General features: G+C 47.7%; 1 protein-coding gene across 1 annotated transcript; it reads left to right on the top strand.

Moving 5' to 3' along the window:
• The first annotated feature begins 697 nt into the window (after nucleotides 1–697).
• On the top strand, nucleotides 698–19,522 carry LOC124976991 (signal-regulatory protein beta-1-like). The gene is made up of 4 exons (XM_047540147.1): nucleotides 698–770; nucleotides 12,743–13,096; nucleotides 18,387–18,500; nucleotides 19,104–19,522. Exons 1-4 carry the CDS (start codon nucleotides 698–700, stop codon nucleotides 19,205–19,207), a joined length of 645 nt encoding a protein of 214 aa, XP_047396103.1. The 3' UTR covers nucleotides 19,208–19,522.
• The last annotated feature ends 699 nt before the right edge of the window (nucleotides 19,523–20,221 follow it).

The following is a 20,221-nucleotide window of genomic DNA, read 5'->3' as shown; positions in this document are numbered from 1 at the left end:
CTCCTGCCCCAGAACCCTGCCCACCACATTCCCTTCCATCATGACCCTATCCGACCCCAGGACCCATAATCTCACCTTGCCCAACAAAGAGGTATTTATTAACCTAAACCTACATGGTTTCCTAAAAAAAGTCTAGAAATGATTCTTTTGCTGGGTGCAGGTGTGAAATCCTAAGGTGCACATTGCACTGCATTTGGGCTGCATTTGGGCAGGTATATGATAAAAGGTTTGCCATGGTTGGCCCTTGTGTCAAAGGTTCACCTCTTCCCCAACACTGAGCAGGCCTCAGGAGCCCTCTGCTGAGCAGCTCTTAGGCTGCTGGAGAGCGAGGCCAAAGCCAGCCACACGTGGGTCTCAGGGTCAGGAGTTTGGGGCATGTCCTCTCTGTCCTTTGACTCCCAAATAGACTATCACTAAGGACCCAGGAAACAAGCAGGAGCCCAGTGGACCAGTGAAGACCCAGGGGGAAGGAGGCCTGTCCAGTTCCTCCTGAAAACACAGCGTGAGAAACTCCTCACCGTCGCTGCCTGTGCTCCCTGGTTTCTGCTTCACACTCTTGAAGGAAATTGCTCGTCACTCCGTCACAGTCACTTCCTCTTCTAACAAGGGAGGCAGGGTGTCAGTTCTCTCCACAGAGCAGAGTCTGGCATCTCCCCGGCACAGACACGGGGACACAGCAGGTCCTTAGAGTTCCATGATGTCTGTTCCTGCCTCCTGGTCCCAGCATCCCTGTCCTGTCCTGCTGCTGACCCTCCTGCTGGGACTCCCAGGTGAGTGGGCAGGAATCATCAGTGTTTAAATCCTGATAACTCCTGAGACTCCAAGAGGTGAGGCGACCTCCCCAAGGCAATGGAAGGAGCTCAGAGGCAGCTGTCCTCTGCCTGGTTCTCAGCCCAGTACTGTCTGCTCCCCATCCTGTGAAGTGAGGGTCTGCAGTTGATGTGGAGGCTGCAGAAGCTCAGCCACCATCCTTCCTCAGAGGAGTGCCTCACTTGCCCTCTGTCCCCAGATCCTTCTTCCTCTGTTAGCTGAGTCTGCAGACAGTTCTCTTTCTCTTTCTCCTTTTTCTTTTCTTTCTTTTTTTTTTTTTTTTTTTTTTTTTGGTACTGGGACTTGAACCCACAGTTACACTCTACCATTGAGCTATATCCCCCAACTTTTTTACTTTTGTTTTAGTTTTTTCCCCCTTTAAAATTTTTTTATTTACTCTTTTTAGTTATACATTGTCGGGGTTGCGTACGGACCCCTGGCCCTAGGTGGAGCCTGGCCAAGATGGCGCCTGGCAAGCTGCCAGTGCAGTTGAAAAACTGCTATTCTGCACGTATACAACTAACTTCACCTTGAGGAAGTCTCAGTAATTGGTCAAGGCCTCTGCATGATTCTTGCGTGATTCTTAGGTGCTTCAAGTTATACCCATATACGTCTATCTTTTCCCCACATATCGTGAATATTCTAATTAGTTGATATAACCTATATAAGTGACAATAACTTCCCAGAAAGGGAAGAAAAAATAAAAAGAAGAATCAGCTGTTAATAGGGAAGTTTGCCACCCATCACGTCTCCGGGTCGTTCTTGCTGGCGGGAGCGACAAGTGGTGCTGAAGCCCCGGGAATCTTACGTGCTGCGGAGAGGTGAGTGAGGTGAGCAACGGATCGGTGAAAGTGTGCACCCAGATCTGTCAGTGGACAGGGAGGTTTCCTAGAGACGATAATATTGTGATTGTGATAAAGTTCCTAGGAACGAGAGGTGAAAGTTTCCTCAAAAAATGGGGAACGAGGTTGCTAGATGTAGAATGGAAGGTCCCTTGAAAGAAATTCTTAAAGCTAACGGCACTTCCTTAAAGACAAACTGCTTGGGCATTTTTAAAGCAGGTAGAGGAGATTTCACCTTGGTTTCTGGAAGAAGGATTGTTAATTATCCCACAGTGGGAACACCCGGGGGAAGATTTAAAGCGCTGTCCGGTAACGCTCCCAGGGACGTTAGCAGTTTGGTCATTAGTCAGAACTTGTTTGCGTTCCCCTCGGGAGGCTTTACAAAAGGCAGTTGCGCAGGGAGAGGAAGTGTTAGAAAAGGTAAAAGAAGAGTCACAAAAGGGCTCTGTTAGCGCTCAGTCAGATTCTGATGAGAGCGAAGAGGGACTCTCAGAGATGGAGTTAAATAAAATTAGTAAAGAAACAAAGTGTTCTCAAGCTGGTTCAATTAGTCAACAGGCATTAAGGGAATTGGGGGGCATAGGGCAGCAGCTAGAAGACAAAAAAAAGGCGTTACAAAAAAAAAAAAAAAAAAAAAAAAAAAAAAAGGGAGAAAGTACAAATAAAACCACAAACAGAGCACAAAGAGAAAAATCAGTTTAGGGGAGGGTCCCCCTAGGCAGAGAGCTCAGCAGCTCCATTCCTTAAAAGTAGTAAAAAATAATGTTTTCTGATTTTCTGCATTCAAACCTAACCTGATTTCTCAACCAGGCAAAAAAGGGGTTAAAAAGTTCTGGGTGATCCTCCCTCCCCCTGCCACATTGGAATGTAACTACAGCGTCTCAAGGAGAAAAGGGGGGTAACCTAAAGATAAGAAGAAAAGAAGAAAAAAAAAAAAAAAGTGTCCGTTTTAACTCCTGGGCCGCTACAAAAAACTAACTTATTCTTCAGGATTCTTGTTTTGTTTTTTCTTTAATGCTGTATTTTTGAGCTCATAATTTTGATCCTACATACCTAGGTTAATGATTTTATTTTTGATCAGTTCTATTTTTTATTCAACTGAAGTTTTTTAAACAGCTGTTTCATTGCAATGAACATTTACCTATAAATTACAAGGCCTTTGATTTTGTGTTATTTGTATGTCGTACTGTCTGGTGTTATGTCTTATCTGCATCAAAACTGAGAGCTCTTAAAATTAAAATTTAAAAATGGATCCAAATACTTTTATTCACATGATTTAAAAAGGTTCAATTTAAATTGGGTAAACTAATAAAAGTAAAATATTTTTAAAAATAACTTGCAAGTTTCCAGGTGGTCAAACTAATGAAATGTTAATGTTAAACAATGTCTAATATCAATTGCTTCTAGGACTTTTCTTCAACAGGAAAGAGGCAGCAGATCCTGTTCAGGACACTTGTCTGATATCTTGGTTTTTATAAAATAAATAAATTGGAGTTAACATGTATGGGATTACTCAAATGTGTTTGTAGAGACGTCTGGTTAATTTACAAAGTTAAAATGCTAATTGTTAAATAACATCAAGTACTTTTAACTCCTCAAATTCCATGGGGTATCATACTTAAACATTATTGGTGTTTTCATAGGTTGGTAAATAAAAGGGTTTAAACTTGCTTTGTGCCATCACTAAACTAAAAACAAGGTTACTAAAAGTTATGTCCTAACAAGTGGAATTCTATATATAAAGGGTCCCAAAAGTTTCAACTGTGTTTCAATTAAGGGTACTATAAACAACAAAATATTTAATCTTATTAAAATAGGGTGATTTATCTAAATTCAGAAATTTCATAAGAGTTGTTTCAGAATGTGAACAAAAAGGGGTCAACAAATAGGGAAGAGAAAATAAAAGGTTCTGGGTTTAAAAATGTATTTAATAAAAAAGAAAAGAAAATGTTTCTGGATAAAAAAGTCTGTGTGTAACAAAGGGCAAGTTTCAACAAGTCTGTGTGTAACTAAGTTGGTTGTGTGTATGTAAAACAGCTAAAGCTATTTAAGGTTTTTCCTAAGGTGAAATACTAATGTTCTGATATAAGCCAAAGTTTAATCTATATGGTAAAATGACATGGTAAAATGACAAGGATTTCTTAGAAACACTAATTTACTCTTAACTTTGTGTCTCTTAAGTTTTATTCTTTAAAACAATTGTCTTAAAAATAGGGGTTTATACAATTATGGTTAAACAACTGTTAAAGATTGTACTACATTATAAAGTCTAAATTTTTCTTTAAAAACTAAAATTGGTAAGAACCAATTCCTCACTAAAATTAAAATAACTCTAACCACAGATGTACCTTATAACCCACAAAAACAAGGTATTGTTGAACATACACATCTCACCCTCAAAAATGTTCTTTATAAACAAAAAGGGGGAATAGAGGAGACCTTCAGGTCCCCTAAAGATAAACTTTCTCTTTGTCTCTTTGTTTGGGGTTTTTTTTAACTCTGGGTAATAAGGGTAACCCGGTGCTTTACTGGAGCTGCGGCTCAGTTTGTGTGTTTCCACGGAATAAACTAACTTACTACCTCTTTTTAGTCTCTTAGGAGGAACAGTTCAACTATGTAACAAAACAACTGCTTCTTTCAATTGTACTTTAGATTTGTGCTAAAATGCTTCTAGGTTCCTGCTGGCAGACTTAATGTGTGTTCCTACCTTCCTACCAGTCCCAGTCTCTGTTACAGATGCAAAATTGCCAGTGTTACTATCAAGAAACAGGAGAGAATTTGACATCACAGCGGCTATGGTCACTGCAATAGTGGTTTCTGCAACAGCAGCACTAGCAACTGCCATACCTACAGCAACAGCAGTCAATCACTTGGCCGAAAATATAGCTGCAGCCTTACAGACTAAAGAGACCCTAAACCAACATCTAACAGCAGGCATACTCCTTATGAACCAGCGAGTGGACTTACTTCAAGAACAAATGGACATTTTGCAGGAACTGTTAAGCGTAGGATGCATTTATCACCTAAGAGGACTTTGTGTTACACCCATAGCTTATCATAACTTCAGCTATGCAGCAAATTTGTCTAGAATCTTGTCTGTTCAGCTACGTTCCAACTGGTCTTATGAATTTGATAATCTTACAGTTATTCTTAGATCTCAAATTGTTAGCCTTAATGCTACTAGAGTTGATGTAGCTCCAATGTCTGAAGTGCTAAATTGGTTATCCTCCTCTTTCAGTTTTATTAAGCAGTGGGCTGGTATGGGAGCATTATGCATGCTTATGATCATTGCTGTTATCTTCCTCTCACGCACTATCATGCGTGTGCGCCAGAGTCAAGCGAGAGATCGTATCATCTTCCATCAGGCCATGGCTGCCCTAGAGGCCGGCAGCTCCCCACAAGTGTGGCTCGCGAGGCTGGACCATTGACCAGACGGGTAAGGTAGTAGGTAACGCCGTACCAACCTAAGACAGGAGCTGTAGCATGCTCTGCAGTTATCCGATGACGGGTAAGGACGGTAGTTGACCACTCCGCCTAAGACAGGCTTGGTCCCGAGCTTTTCTTTTAAAAGAAAAAAGGGGGAACTGTCGGGGTTGCGTACGGACCCCTGGCCCTAGGTGGAGCCTGGCCAAGATGGCGCCTGGCAAGCTGCCAGTGCAGTTGAAAAACTGCTATTCTGCACGTATACAACTAACTTCACCTTGAGGAAGTCTCAGTAATTGGTCAAGGCCTCTGCATGATTCTTGCGTGATTCTTAGGTGCTTCAAGTTATACCCATATACGTCTATCTTTTCCCCACATATCGTGAATATTCTAATTAGTTGATATAACCTATATAAGTGACAATAACTTCCCAGAAAGGGAAGAAAAAATAAAAAGAAGAATCAGCTGTTAATAGGGAAGTTTGCCACCCATCACGTCTCCGGGTCGTTCTTGCTGGCGGGAGCGACAATACATGACAGCAGAATGTATTTTGACATGTTATACGTACATGGAGTATAACTTCCCAATCTTGTGGTTGTAGGTGATGTGGAGCTAATGCTGGTTTTGCATTCTCTTCTTCCCTCCCCACCCACCCTTGTTGTGTGTTAGCATCCACATATCAGAGGGAACATTTGGACTTTGGTGTTTTGGGACTGGCTTATTTCACTGAGCATAATAGTCTCCGGTTTCATCCATTTACTGGCAAATGCCAAAATTTCATTCTTCTTTATGGCTGAGTAACATTCCATTGTGTATATGTACCACATTTTCATTATCTATTCATCTGCTGAAGGGCAGCTAGGCTGTTCCCTAACTTAGCTATTATGAATTGAGCTACTATAAACATTGATGTGGCTGCGTCACTTCAGTATGCTGATTGTAAGTCCTTTGGATACATATCCAGAAGTGGGATAACTGGGTCAAATGGTGGTTCCACTCCAAGCTTTCTAAGGAATCTCCACACTGCTTTCCAGAGTGGCTGCTCCATTTTGCAGTCCCACCAGCATTGTATGAACGTAGCTTTTTCCCTTACATCTTCACCAACATTTATTGTTGCTTGTATTCTTGATAATTGCCATTCTGACTGGAGTGAGGTGAAATTTTAGAGTAGTTTTGATGTGCATTTCTCTAATTGTTAGAGATGTTGAATATTTTTCATATATTGGTTGACTGATTGTATTTCTTCTTTTGTGAAATGTCTGTTCGGTTCCTTTGTCAATTTATTAATTGTTGTTTTTTTTTTTTTTTGGTGTTAAGTGTTTTGAGTCCTTTATATATACTGGAGATTAATGCCGTATTAGGTGCAGATGGTAAAGACCCTTTTTATTTTAATTTAAATTTTTAATTTTGAGACAGGGTCTTGCTAAGTTGCTGAGACTGACCTCAAACTTTTGATCTTCCTGCCTCAGTCTCCCAAGTTGCTTTACTCTAGATGTTTGCGTCTGCTTCATGAGACTTGTGTTCCTTTGCTAAGGCTGTCGCAAGGAAGTGCCACAGGCTGGGTGGCTAACATAATCGGTATTTATTTCCTCACAGTTCGGAAGTCTGGAGGTGCAAGGTCTAGGCCTTGGCGGTTTGTTTACTGAGGCCTCTCAGTGGTGGTACCTGGCATCTCCTCTGCACGTGAACTGAGGGTCTTTCCCTATGAGTCTCTGGGCATCTTCTCCTCTTGGAACAGCATCAGTCATGTTGGATGGCAGCCCATCCCAATGACCTCATTAACCTTAGTGACCTCTCAACAGACCCTGTCCCCAAACAGGAGCATCCTGAGGTAAAGTGGGTGCAGCTTCGACATATGGACACAATTCAGGCCTCAGACTCCCCTGGTGCTCCTCCTTCTCCTCGCTTTCTTTATCTTCTCTCTCTGTCCCCACCCCCCGCCTCCCTCTTTCAGCATTAGGAATGGAACTCAGGGGTGCTCTGTCACTGAAATACCCTCCAACCCTTCTTATTCTTAATGGGAGAGAGCATCTCCCTAAGTTGCTGACGCCTTGAACTTGCTGGGTGCATCATTTCCCCCGCAGATGGGAAACAGGCAGAGACTGGGACTTGCCCACTGTTCCCTTCCCCAGGCAGTGCAGTAGCTGGGATGCAAATCCAGGCCAGTCAGTTCCAAGTGTCTTTGTTCTTTCTTTCTTGTTTTCTGAGATTGGGCCCTGTGCATGCTAAGCACATGATTTACCAGTAAGCTCTATTCCCACGCCCCCAGACTGCTTTCTTTTAACAACGTTGCACTACTGTGCTTCTCAGAGGAGGCTAATTGCAGAAAACAGATTGAAAACACAGTCACCAATAGAGAAAGAATTATCACCTGCTACACCACTCAGATAGCAGGAGTTAGATCTCTGGCCATACTCAGTGTTCACCAATGAAGTGCTGGATGTACTGCACCTGCCAGATATTATCCTGAGCTTCCACATGTATATAACTAAATTTGATCCTCAAAATGACATATGCCAGGTGTGGTGGCGCACGCCTGTAATCCCAGGGACTCGGGAGGCTGAGGCAGGAGGATCTCGAGCTCAAAACCAGTCTCAGCAACAGTGAGGCCCTTAGCAACTCAGTGAGACTCTGTCTCTAAATAAAATACAAACTAGGACTGGGGATGTGGCTCAGTGGTCAGTGCCCCTGAGTTCAATCCCTGGTACTCAAAAAGATAAATAAATAAATAACCTTATGTACTATGATGGCAGTATGCTTCTATATATGTTTCAGTGTGTGCGTGTGTCCGTGTGTGTGTGTGTGTGTGTGTACATGCAGAGAAAGGATTTTTTTTTTTAGCAGTTTTTACAAATTGGTGCTTTGTGGGTGTACATAAAGCTGAGGTTCACTGTGGTATCTTCACATGTGCACAGGACAGTTAGTTCAGATTCATTTTACTGCTCTTCCCTTATTAAGTCCCTCCTCCCTCACCCTCAAGCTCTACTTATCCTTCTATTTTGATGGAATTTTTCCAGAAGAATTCTTCTCTTCTCTTTTGTTTCGGACTTGTTTCCACATATCAGAGGAAACATTTGTGACTTTCTGAATCTGGCTTATTTCATCTTGCATGATGGTCTTTAGTTCCATCCATTTACTGGCAAATGCCATCATTTCATTCTTTTTTTGAGGTCCAGTATTACTCTGTTGTGTATATATGTGTATATCTATCTATCTATCTATCTATATATATATATATACTATATTTTCTTTATCCATTCATCTGTTCACGAGCACCTAGGTTGGCTCTATAGCTTGGCTATTGTGATGAGGCTGCATCCTTATAGAATGTTGGTTTTAGATTTTCGAATATACCCAAGGAGTGGGATAGCTGGGTCATATGATGGTTCCATTCCTAGATTTTTTTTTTTTAAAGAAAAATAATGTGTTCTTTTTTAGTTATACATGACGGTAGAAAGTATTTTGATATGTTATGCATCCATGGAGTATAACCTCCCATTCTTGTGACTGTACATGTTGTGGAGTTACACAGGTGGTGTGTTCATATATGAACATAGGAAAGTTATGTCCAATTCATTCCACTGTCTTTCCCATTCCCAACCCCTCCCTTCCCTTCATTCTCCCTTGTTTTGAGGACTTTCCACACTGCTCTCCACAGTAGTTGTCCTCACTTGTAGTCCCACCAATAATGTATGAGTGAACCTTTTCCCCACATTTTGATTAGTATGTTTGGTGATTGGCACTCTGACTGAAGTGAGATGAAATCACAGTGTAGTCTTTTTCTAATTTTTAGTTGTAGATGAATACAATATTTTTCTTTTATTTATTTTATTTATATGTGATGCTGAGAATCGAACCCAGCGCCTCACACGTGCTAGGCAAGTGCTCCACCACTGAGCCACAGCAGTTTTGATTTGCATTTCCTTGATTGCCAGAGATGTTGAACACTTTTTCACGTATTTATTGACCAATTTGTAGTTTTCTTTTGAGAAGTGTCTGTTGAGTTCTTCTGCCATTTATTAATTGAGTTATTTGTGGTTTTTTTTTTTTTTTTTTGGTGTTAAGCGTTTTTATATATTCTGGATATTACCTCCCTATATGAGGAGCAGGTGGCAAAGATCCCCTATTCTGTAGGCTTTCTCTGCATGCAATTAATTGTTTCTTTTGCTGTGCAGAGATCTTTTAATCTGCATCCCATTTATTGATTTTTGGTTTATTTCTTGTGCTTTAGGAATCTCTTAAGGAAGTAAATCACTGGGCCAATATATTGGAGTGTTGGGCCTACATTTTCTTCTAGCAGTTTCCCAGCATCTAGTCTTATTCCTAGGTCGCTGATCCACTTTGAGTCGACTTTTGTGCAGGGTGAGAGAGAGGGACCCCGTTCCATTCCTCCGTACATGGATGTCCAGGTTTTCGAGCACCAGGTGTTAAGGAGGCCCTGTGACTGCTGTGTGTGGTTTTGGCACCTTCTTGTCCTTCTTTCTGTGGTCTTTTTGGGGATCTCCGAGTCTCTGTGGCCCAGTCTCTCCCTGCTGAGACCCAGCATCTCCCACATCCTTCACCTCCAATAGGGTTGCCCACCTGTGGGTTGGTTCTTCTCTGTGAGGAGTGAGCACTGGGCCCCTCTGCTTGGCCATACGAACTGTTTTAACTGCAGCTTATAGGGTTTGTTCTTCCAGCTGACTTTTATGTACCAAAAGTAATTTTTTGTTTTCATTTATCATTCTTAATGTTAGAGCACCTTGCCTACTATGGAATATTATAAGGCAATGGTGCTACAACTCTATTGGAAATGCAGGCAAAACTCCCAATAGAATGGGACATGCCCATCTTTCCTGTTTTATATTCAGTTGCCTTCTGAGGACTATAGGGGATGTGGCATTTAAATTTAGTTAGATTTCCACCAATAACTATAACTTAATTCTTCTTACTGCTGAAGTAGACACAATTTCAAGAATTGGCACAGTTATGCTAGTTCCCAGTATGTCATAGTCACACAAAACACAATCCTCACCCTTTCCATCTTCTCATGTGGTTTGCGATATCAATGTTTGCTATAAAAATGTAATCTATGAATTTAGGGTTTTCAATCAAGCCAAATTATGAATGCTGGAGTTCACTTAGTTACATAGTATGCATCCCTGTGTTTATTACATAAATACACTAAAATGTTACCTGTGCTCTTTATTCCGGTTTTTTTTTTTTTTTTCCTCCTCTATATCTTATTTTTAACTTGAAAAGTAGCCTAAGGCAGCCATCAGGGTTGCTTGATCTGCCATGAGCCAAGAGCAGATCTAGCAAAGAGGCTTAAAGTTCCTGTTTACTCTTTTGACTTGGTAGGTATCTAAAGTGGCCGCTTTTCCCCTCCCTTTTTCCCCATGTTATGCTTTTAACTACCTGAGCAGCGGCGTTCAGTTCCTGCCGCTGGTTGCTAAGAAGAAAGAGTACGGTTTGGTGTCTCCAGGAAGGGCCTCTCCCTAGGGAGAGCCACCAAAGGATAACCGTTCCCTTCATCCATTATTATTCCTCTTAAGCAAAATCTTGCACATGCCTGATACTGGCTGCTGGTTAAATTTGCCCCTTTCTCTTTGAATGTTTACCTGACAAGTTCCTGGTTGTCTGGAGAGGCCGCGTTGTGGGCACGAGCTCCCTCTGTCAGGTGTACCAATCAAACTCGGAGATGTTGCGGTTTGCATGTGAGGGGTTCCCTGAAAACCTCGCGTGCTAGACAATGTGGCACGGTCAGAGGGAAATGATTAAATTATGGAACTGCAACCTGATCCATGTACTAATCCATTCATTGGATTTTAATTTGAAGGGACTACTGGCTGGCATCCATAGGCAGGTGGGACTTGCTGGGGAAGTAGGTCACTGGGGACATGTCCTTAGGGATGATATGTTGTCCCTGGATGCTCATGTGTGCTCCTTCCTCCTGGTTCCCCCAGGGCTGCCGTGAGCTGAGCAGCTGTCCACCACATGACCACTGGCCCTGCACTGGCTACCTTGGTGCCATTTGACAGTGCACTCACCTCTGAAACCGGGAGCCCAAATTAACTTTTCCTCCTCTAAGATGTTCTCATCAGGTGTTTTTGTTGCATCTACACAAAGTTGACTAATAGAGAGGCTGGAGTCATCTTTCAGAGGAGCAGTAGTGGTCTCAACTGTGTTTTTAAGTCTTTTTATTTTGTGACTATTTAATTTTAAGGGAAGGACTCTTAGCCTGTCAATGGTAACAGTACTCCAAAGACCAAGCACATTGCCCCGGGGAGATTCATAACCTGAAGTTACTTTTTTTTTTTTTTTTTTTGGTACCAGAGATTGAACTCAGGGTCATTCAACCCCTGAGCCACATTCCCAGCCTGATTTTGCATTTTATTTAGAGACAGAGTCTCACTGAGTTGTTTAGCATCTCACTGTTGCTGAGGCTGGCTTTGAACTCCCCATCCTCCTGCCTCAGCCTCCTGAGCTGCTGGGATTACAGGCGTGCACCACTGTGCCGGGCCTGGGCATCTTAAGGAGAGAGGGCTCACATTGCTCCTTCGCTGTTCTCCTTGCCCAAGGAGCCAGCCATCACCAGGAATAGCAGCCATGGATGGGGATGGAGATGGACATCAACAGAAGCGAGGACACAGCAGAGAAGGGGCAGCAGGACATGCAGCATGGACATCTAGAGGGTGTCATAGAGGAGTGTCTTTGTGGGGGGACCACGTGGTGTCAAGAGGGAATAGAACACATTACCTTCCTCACAAATGCCACTGCACTACATGCTGGACCCTGTGGACAGGCTCGCCCAGCGGGAGAGTGAGAATTACCCTCAGGACTCCACCATCTTGCCTGCCCAAGGCCCTGTGCTTCCCTCCTGCCTCCTTCTCATGGGATGGGGAGGCAGGAGGGTAGAGTAAGAGGGGACGGGTAACAAGGGGAAGCAGCTCAGGAGACCTGGATGTGCAGAGCCAGGCACAGAGCCTCCTCTTGCACCAGCTCCCACGACCCCAGGAGGACGCCAGTGACGGCACATTGGGCTTGTGACGTTCACACCATTACGTGATCAATTTTTGATTTGGACACTGGGTTTGTGGTCATTTGTCACAGCAGCATTAGAAAACTGACACAACGTGATCACACTGTGAGGAAAGCGAGGGGCCTCAGCATGTTTCGTTTCTTATCTGAGCTGCACGCTCACTGTCGTGTGCACCATGACCTCTCCAGGCTGAGGGAGGGAAACCATCGTGAGCTGGGGTCTCGTGGAACAGGGAGGCTGAGCCAGAGACTCAGAGTCCAATGCGTGTCCCACTAACTGCGCCCACCACTCCCCACAGCTCAGGAGTCTCGAGAGCCACATGACCCTCCCAATGTCATGTCCATGAAGAGCCAGACACCTTGTGGTCAGAAAGGGAAGAGGAACAAATAGTTGGAGACACCTGAGAGTCAGGGGAGGCTCAGGCCCTCAGTCCCTCCCTCCAGCTTGCTCAGGGCTCTGGGCTCAGGAGCAGGTGCTTCACAGTGGGAGGAGCAGGCCATGGTGCTGCTCAGTGTGAGGATACACGCCTGTGCTGAGCCCACGGCCACTCTGTGAGCACTGTCAGTGACAGGCACTGCTGATGACACGTGATAAACCAAGAGGCTCCCACCAGGATGAACAGGGACCACCCTGTGTCTCCCTCCAGGAGCAGCTGAACCGGAGCTGCAGGTGATTCAGCCTGAGACGTCAGTGTCTGTCGCTGCTGGAGAGTCGGCCACGCTGCACTGCACTGTGACCTCCATACTCCCCGTGGGACCCCTCGAGTGGTTTAAGGGGTCAGGACCAGACCGGGAGACAATCTACAAGTTCAAAGAAGGCCACTTCCCCCGAGTCACAAATGTCTCAGATACCACACGGAGGGACAACAGGGACTTTTCCATCCGCATCAGGAACGTCACCCCAGCAGATGCCGGCACCTACTACTGTGTGAAGTTCCAGAAAACCAGCAATGAAAACAAGGAGGTTCAGTCTGGACCAGGCACCGAGCTGTCTGTGCAAGGTGAGTACAGCTGACTCCTCGTCCCTGGAGTGTGACAAGAGGTCAGGGTAACACCTTCCATTCTGGGAGCCACACTAAGTAGCAAGACCTGCACTGGGTGCTCCTGTCATGATCTGCTGTCACCTGTTCTGCAGGTCAGGGAGGCCGAGGCCTGTGGAGGCCACGCTCCTTCATCCAGGCTCCACGGCTGGTAAATGGGGGCCATCTGCACCCCTCACCTGCCTGCTCCACAGCTCTGACCTTTCCAGTCTGGCCCACCCTGTGGCTCCACAGCTGAGGGCTCTGAGGGTTTGAGGGACTTGCCAGTCACAGAGCCAGACCAAGTCTGCTGGCTTCAGAGAGCACGTCCCCCTGTGGTGAGTCGTCTCTTTTTGCCACAGACCCCAGGGCCTCCTGTGTGCCAAACTGTGCTCTGAATTCTATGGAATCAGTAGGGCCAAGTTCTTCTTCCAGGCCTCCAGAGCAGGGAGGCGGCAGTGCACCCTATAGTCCTTGAGGCCCTGGTAGAGGAGTTGCCAAGAGGTAGGGCCTTTGCCCTGGGACTGTTTGGAAATCCCTGTGTCTCAGGGACTAGCCCTCACAAGCACTGCAGTTTCGAAAGAGCTGGGTCACTTCACCAGGGACATTTCCCATGTATGTGACCCACAAATTCCCAGGTCAGGAAGCGCAGGTGCTCATGGTGTTTCCTCACGAGGCCTGCATGCTCTTACTAAGGCACGAGTCTGAGGTCCTCAGCACACTGTGGATCCTCACACCTGCCTGGCCCTGTTGACCCTGGGGAGCAGAGGACCAGGCAGGCCTCTTGCACACAGCTCATTAATGCCAGCTTGGGGAACAGGGCCCAGATCCAAGTCCAGCCCAGGCTCCTTGATGCCTGGGAATGGACCCCATCTCCACAGCGGAGCCAAGGCAAAGTAGGTGCTCAATAAAGATTCTGGCCTGAACCCCTGAGCAGGGATCCAGTGTTTCTGCTCCTCATCTGTCTCCCTCAGGCTCAGGACACCATCACATTCATACCCTGCATCCCACAGTGACTGGAAAACTTCTCCCAAATGTCCATGATCTCCTTCCATAGGGAGATAATATAGCAAGACACACGGAGCTGCTCCATTGTTTGAACGAGGGCAAAATCCTTCTTCCTGTGAAAATGTTATGGTTGTTCTTACTGTGGTGGGCGGGTCGGGGGCTCCCCACTGGCTGTGCGTAGGAATCACGCGGGAACCTGAAGACTTCAACTTACAGATGCAGACTCTACCGACGTTTTGTTTAAAATGCAGATTTTAGGAACTCCAGAAGTTTCTATTGCACAGCCAGGGCTGATGACCCCTCAGTCGATGTCCTGAAGTGACAGGAGAAAAGTGGAAGGTTCTTTCTCTGACAAAGCTGGTCCCCGTGGAGGAGACACGGGAGCCCTTCAGGGTGTGGACACTTCAGAACAGCCTGTGCTGGGCTCAGCTCTCTGGTCTCACGGCAGGGCTCTGCTAACGGAGCTGCTCAGATCCAGCAAAAGCCCCAGAACCCCATCTGATACGTGTCAGCCTCTGAACAGGAGCAGGAGCCAGCCAGAACTGGTTCTTGGGCACACAGACTCCCTCTGCCTTGAAGACACAAAATGTCACTCAGGAATCTGTCCCCTGTCCCTTCACAGAGCCCCATTTTCTAGAACCTGCTTCTCTGGAGGAAACCCCTGTGAAGCCTTTGTGGTGTGAGAGCTCTGGCCCACCTTGCTTGCAGTGGGGATTATTAAGAAAACAGAGGGAAGGCGGGGTTCAGTTCAGTGACTGACGCCTGCCCAGCTGCCTCAGGCCCTGGGTGAGACTCTCCCTACCTGGCTGGGGCAGGAAACAGGCGGAGCCTCATCTGCGGGCTTCTGCTCCTCCTCTCACTGGGGATCTCCTGGCAGCTGCAGGAGCAGGAGGGAGGCTGTTCCTGGGTCCCCACTGCATTTGTTGCTCCTTCTGGCTACTAAAGAATGAATGTGTGATTTCAGAAGGAGTGAGCATAGCAGGAACAGGAGTCATTTATTAGGCTCCTACTGCATGCCAGCCTGTGCCTTGCCCTCCCCCTCATCCTGCAGGGTGGTGATCTCAATCACTCTCTACAGAAGGGGACACTGAGGCTCACCAGAGAAGGAGCAGGGGTAACATTAATGGTCCTGTGTGGATGAGAGGACCTGCTCTCCTCCCCTCTCCCCTTGCCCGGCCACGCCCCTCTCTGACCCTTATCCCACAAGGGGCTCTCACTAGGACCCCCTCATGGGGCAGGTGGGGATTCAAGAGCTGGAGGTCTCTGAGGGTCAGACCAGTGTCAAGATGCTGAGCAGCTCTTGACAAGTGACCACTGATCAAAGACCCTAACTCCTGTAGGGACTTCCAGGCTGCTGGGGTCTGGGTGACTCCACTTCTTCAGTGACACCCTCCATCTTGTGGCCTCTGAGTATTGGACCTGGGTCAGGCAGTGAGGTCATACAAACACTCTTGGAATTTGCTGCCTGGTGACTCATGTAGTAGGTGCTGAGTCCTGAGGAGCAATCTAGTGACTTCAAAGGACCCCTCTGAGGACCTGTCCACAGGTAAACAGCCTCTTGAGCTGTTACCTCTGTGCCCTCAGTGCCAGCTCAGGGACCTGGGTCTGCATCTCTTGGAATTAACCATCAGTTATGAACTAAATTGTGACTTCCTCAGCACTCAGTGACCTGTGACTCCAATGCAAAAGTGACCAGGGAAGCCCAGATTCAGAAAAGTGCCCCTCATCCTGTCTCTTTTACAGTAGGGACATGGCCCAGGTCAGAACTGTGGCATATTTTTGGAAAGAAGAAAAATGGGGGTGAATTTATAACCATCTGTGGTCGACCATGCACAGGGTATTCCGGGAGGATGGATCTGGTTTCCCAGGTTTGATTAGTTTGTTTTGGGTACTAGGGATTGACCTAGGGCTCTTTACCACTGAGATACATCCCCAGCCTTTTTGACTTTTTATTTTGAGGCAGGAGCTCAGGGTATTTTTCCAGGTTGACCTTGAACTTGTGACCCCTCTGCCTTAGCCTCCCCAGTCCCTGGGATGACACATGAAGACCAACAGGCCCTACCATCTTGCTGGGTTTCCAGATGCAGCTCTGTGTGATCCAAAGCCTCCTGTGCTCAGTGTGGCCTGGGAAAGACGCACCAACCACCCTACCGCACAGATGTGGTGCTGGGCCGTGTCTCAGCGGGTGAGCCTGGTTGCCATGTTCATGGTGGTGCCCAGTTGCCATTTGTCCCTGTATTTGCTTCAATAACTGGCTACCCTGGTGTCAAGGTTTCCAGGTTGACCAGGAGGACACAGTTGATAACAAAGAGTGAGACACGGCCTGAGTTCCTCCATTAGCCCAGGTTGGTAGCAATGCCCTGGGGTAGGGAGGAAGGCGTGACCCTCAGGCCTGGAGCAGTACCTGGGCTGCAGGTCCTACTGTCTGGCTGGACAACTGGGCTCACCTAGAGACAGGAGGGTAGGGAAGCCACGCCGGGATAAGCACAGCACCCAGAGAGCTTCATTAGGAGGATTGGATAAATAAAGTCTTGCCATGGATTTGGGTGTAGCCCAGTGACAGAGCAAGTGCTTGGCTTGCACCTGGAGTTGTTCCCCAGAACAACAAACAAAAATGACAGCAAGAACAACAACCTTTAGGACGGATCTTCAGTGTCACTGGGCATGGTCGGAGGTGGGCTCCATCACCTGATTGTCATGCTCCTTCACAGCCAGACCTTCTCCCCCCGAGGTGTCGGGTCCTGCGACCAGGGCCACACCTGGGCAGACAGTGAGCTTCACCTGCGAGTCCCACGGCTTCTCCCCCCGCAGCATCACCCTGATCTGGTTCAAAAATGGGAACGAGCTCTCCCACATCCAGACCAGCGTGGACCCCGCAGGAGAAAGCGTGTCCTACAGGGTGTCCAGCACAGCCCAGGTGACCCTGGCCCCCGGGGACGTCCACTCTCAGGTCATCTGCGAGGTGGCCCACGTCACCCTTCAGGGGGGGCCTCCTCTTCGTGGGACTGCCAACTTGTCTGACACCATCCGAGGTACAGGACCCTGATCCCCGCCCCAGCCCACAGCTGGCCACCCAGCCTGCTCCCCAGGGGCCTTTGCTCAGGACCTCACTGACCTGGGCTCTACTTCCCAGCAGGGCTGCCCACCTGCCATGCACATGGGGACTCCTGCCCTGTGGCCAGTATGTGCTATGGCTTCACTTCATTGGCCAGCAGCAACTACCCCTGCTGAGCTCCTACCAGAGCCAAGCATCAGCGTGCCAGGGTAGCGGGGTGGGTCCAGGTACTTTGCTAAACTTTCTGCAGGCCAGGGGTTGGACTGGTCAGTTCACTCACTTTTACCCCAAGGGGAGTCACTGGTCACTGGCCCCTAGGGTGTGGCAGGCTCTGTGAACCCTCAATGTTTGAGCACCTGCTGCATGCCTGGCCCTGTCCTGAGGGAGGCCCTTGCTGAGCTGGCAGGAGCTCAGCTCTCTGTGCCATAAGGTCACAGCTTCTGCCTGTGCTGTCTCAGTTCCGCCCACTGTGGAGGTCACCCCACTGACCACAATGGCAGGGAATCAGGTGAACGTCACCTGCCAGGTGAAGAAGTTCTACCCCCGGAGCCTACAGCTGACCTGGGTGGAGAATGGAAACGTGTCCCGGACAGAAACTGCCTCGACCCTCTCAGAGAACAAGGACGGGACCTACAACCTGACCAGCTGGCTGCTGGTGAACCCGTCTGTGCACAGGGAGGACGTGACCTTCACCTGCCGGGTGGAGCATGATGGGCAGCCGGCCACCACCAGAAACTGCACCCTGCAGGTCTCTGCAGGCTCCAAGGAGCATGGCCTGGACCACGCCCCCTCTGGTGAGGCCTCCACCCTGGCTGACCGAGTGCTTTTGAACTTGATCTTGGTTTTTTCTCTGTTGTGATGTTAACAGCAGTGACCCCTCCTTCTCGGGGCACTCCAGAGGCCTGCAGCACAGCATCCTGAAGTCAGCTCCTCCCAGGGAACCACCATGGTTGGGTGGGCAGTGTGCACGCAGCACACGTTTCACCTTCCCTCAGCGAGGACATGTTGGGGCCTGAGGCTGGGTGACTGGGAATAAGGGATCTCTTGACTCAGGAGTCAGCACTCGACCAGGGCAGCCAGGACAGAGTGTGTGTACTAAAGCTTCATAACTTGGTGGGCCCAGGTAGCCTCAGATGGGGCAAGTGCAGCCTGCTGGAAGTGGACTCTTAGGAGTCCCTCTAATATCTCCTCCTGTCCCTTGATTCTCAGGAACAGTGAAGTCTACACTTGCTTCATATCTCATAGCCCTGTTCCTGGGCCCCAAGATCCTACTGGCAGTCGGTGTCTCTGCCATCTACATCCACAGGAAGCAGAAGTCTGACTGTAAGTCCTGAGGAGGGAGGGTGGGCAGCAGGCTGCTGCAGAGGGGCTGGGCCAGTGGGGGGCCAGCCACCTGGGCACAGCAGCAGAGTCAGTGGGGTCTAGAGAACAGGTACATATTCCTCAGCACCCTCAGGATCTCATGCAACTTCTGTGGGGTCCCCAGCTGCCATGAATTGTGTGGGGTGTGCAGGAGATGAGCAGGTCAGTGTTGGTAATGGGTGTCCATGAGTCCTAGGGGCTCCAGAGATGATGGCCCAGGGAGTCATGAGGGACAGCAGATTGGGTGTTCCCTTGGAGGCCACCTCTATATTAGTCCACTGTTAGGCCTCCATAGTCCAGAAGATTCCATAGTGTCCAGCAATGTTGAGAAGGGCTAGGTGGGTTGCTCTTAGGGCTGCTCCACTCTGACCCTCAGTGTGGACAAGCTGAAGGGAGAGGGAAGGGGAGTCAGGACACAGGAGAGGCTGAGCTCAGAGCCCTGGCTTGGGGATGTTGGTCCACTCACGACGGCACCCCAGGATGGCCACACCAGTGCCTCATAGCTCTGAGGAGACGTGTCATGAATGGAGAGCAGATAATTGAAGGAGGACGTGTTTCCCACAGATCCTTCAGCTCTCCCTGCTACCTGTGACCCTCAGTCTCTGCCACCTTCTTCCTGCTCCATGGTGCTCAGCCTGAGAGAAGAAGTTGTGGACAAGCCTCTGTAGACTCTGCTCCAAATGCCTCCCTCCCTGGACACCCACAGCCCACAGGCCCCTGTTGCTCCTCTGGCCAGTCCTTGATGCCCCAAGACTGAGTCTGCACTCACTTCCTAGGCAGGAGCCCTGGGACCTGCCTCTGGGCAGCAGCTCCTGACCCCTCCTCAGAATGTGATGACCAGTCCCATTGAACACGTCAGGATGGCTCTCCTCCACTGCCTTGGGGTGACCTTCAAGCACCCCATGTCCTCACTCTCAAGAATCATACTGCCTTCTTTCTCCTGCATACTCCTTCTCCCCAGCCTTCCTCAGGTTCTCAATGAAAAATCACCTTGGTTTAATAAAAATAATTATTCTTCTTCCTCTTTACCTAAGTGTCTGATGCCTCAAGCCCAGAAAAGAAAAAGAAAAAAAAAAAAAAACACACACACACTCAAAAAGTTTCTCCTGAACCTGAATGATTTTGTTCCTTAGCACCTACTAACATCAGTACTTTCCTGGATAAAGGCAGCCATCCATCTCCATGGAAGAGCAGGATTGCAAACTGAATCCCTGGGACACCATCTACACAGTGATCATGAAAAGTAACGACCGTTCCTCCACCTCTACAGTGTCTGTGGAAATATTAAAAATCTCATGAGTTAAATGTAGGTTTAAACATATAAGAAAACGTAAACAATAATAACAGGAGTGCTTAGTGCACAGTGGTTTGAACCATTAGAGACACTGAGTGTTAGCGTTTTATTGCTTTGAAAAAACTTACCCAGAGGAGTCTGAACCCTACCGACCTTGTTTGTATTAACTGAAGATGTGGAGCAAGTCTCCTCTCTACCTTGGTGAAGCTCAGCCTCCTTTCACACCCTCACCCTTTGGGCACCGCCAAGTCCCTCAGGTTTGTGGGTAATGTCACCATCATGAGGTTCCTCTGTCTGCCAAGGGCAGTCCCCTTGTGGGATCCGTGTCCACAGACCAGATCAGCTTCTTCTCTTCTGTCCCACTTCTGTCCAGTTTAATCTCACATCC

Source organism: Sciurus carolinensis, chromosome 2 (genome assembly GCF_902686445.1).
Source record: "Sciurus carolinensis chromosome 2, mSciCar1.2, whole genome shotgun sequence".
Lineage (NCBI taxonomy): Eukaryota > Metazoa > Chordata > Mammalia > Rodentia > Sciuridae > Sciurus > Sciurus carolinensis.
Note: the sequence above shows the minus strand (reverse complement) of the source record. Positions and strands in the feature narration are given on the sequence as shown.

Bases quoted from the DNA above. Each gene is read 5' to 3' on its own strand.
- LOC124976991 (XM_047540147.1), top strand. From the start codon at position 698: ATGTCTGTTCCTGCCTCCTGGTCCCAGCATCCCTGTCCTGTCCTGCTG. The intron at 771-12,742 runs GTGAGTGGGCAG...GTCTCCCTCCAG, and splicing joins CCTCCTGCTGGGACTCCCAG to GAGCAGCTGAACCGGAGCTG. The intron at 13,097-18,386 runs GTGAGTACAGCT...CTTGATTCTCAG, and splicing joins CACCGAGCTGTCTGTGCAAG to GAACAGTGAAGTCTACACTT.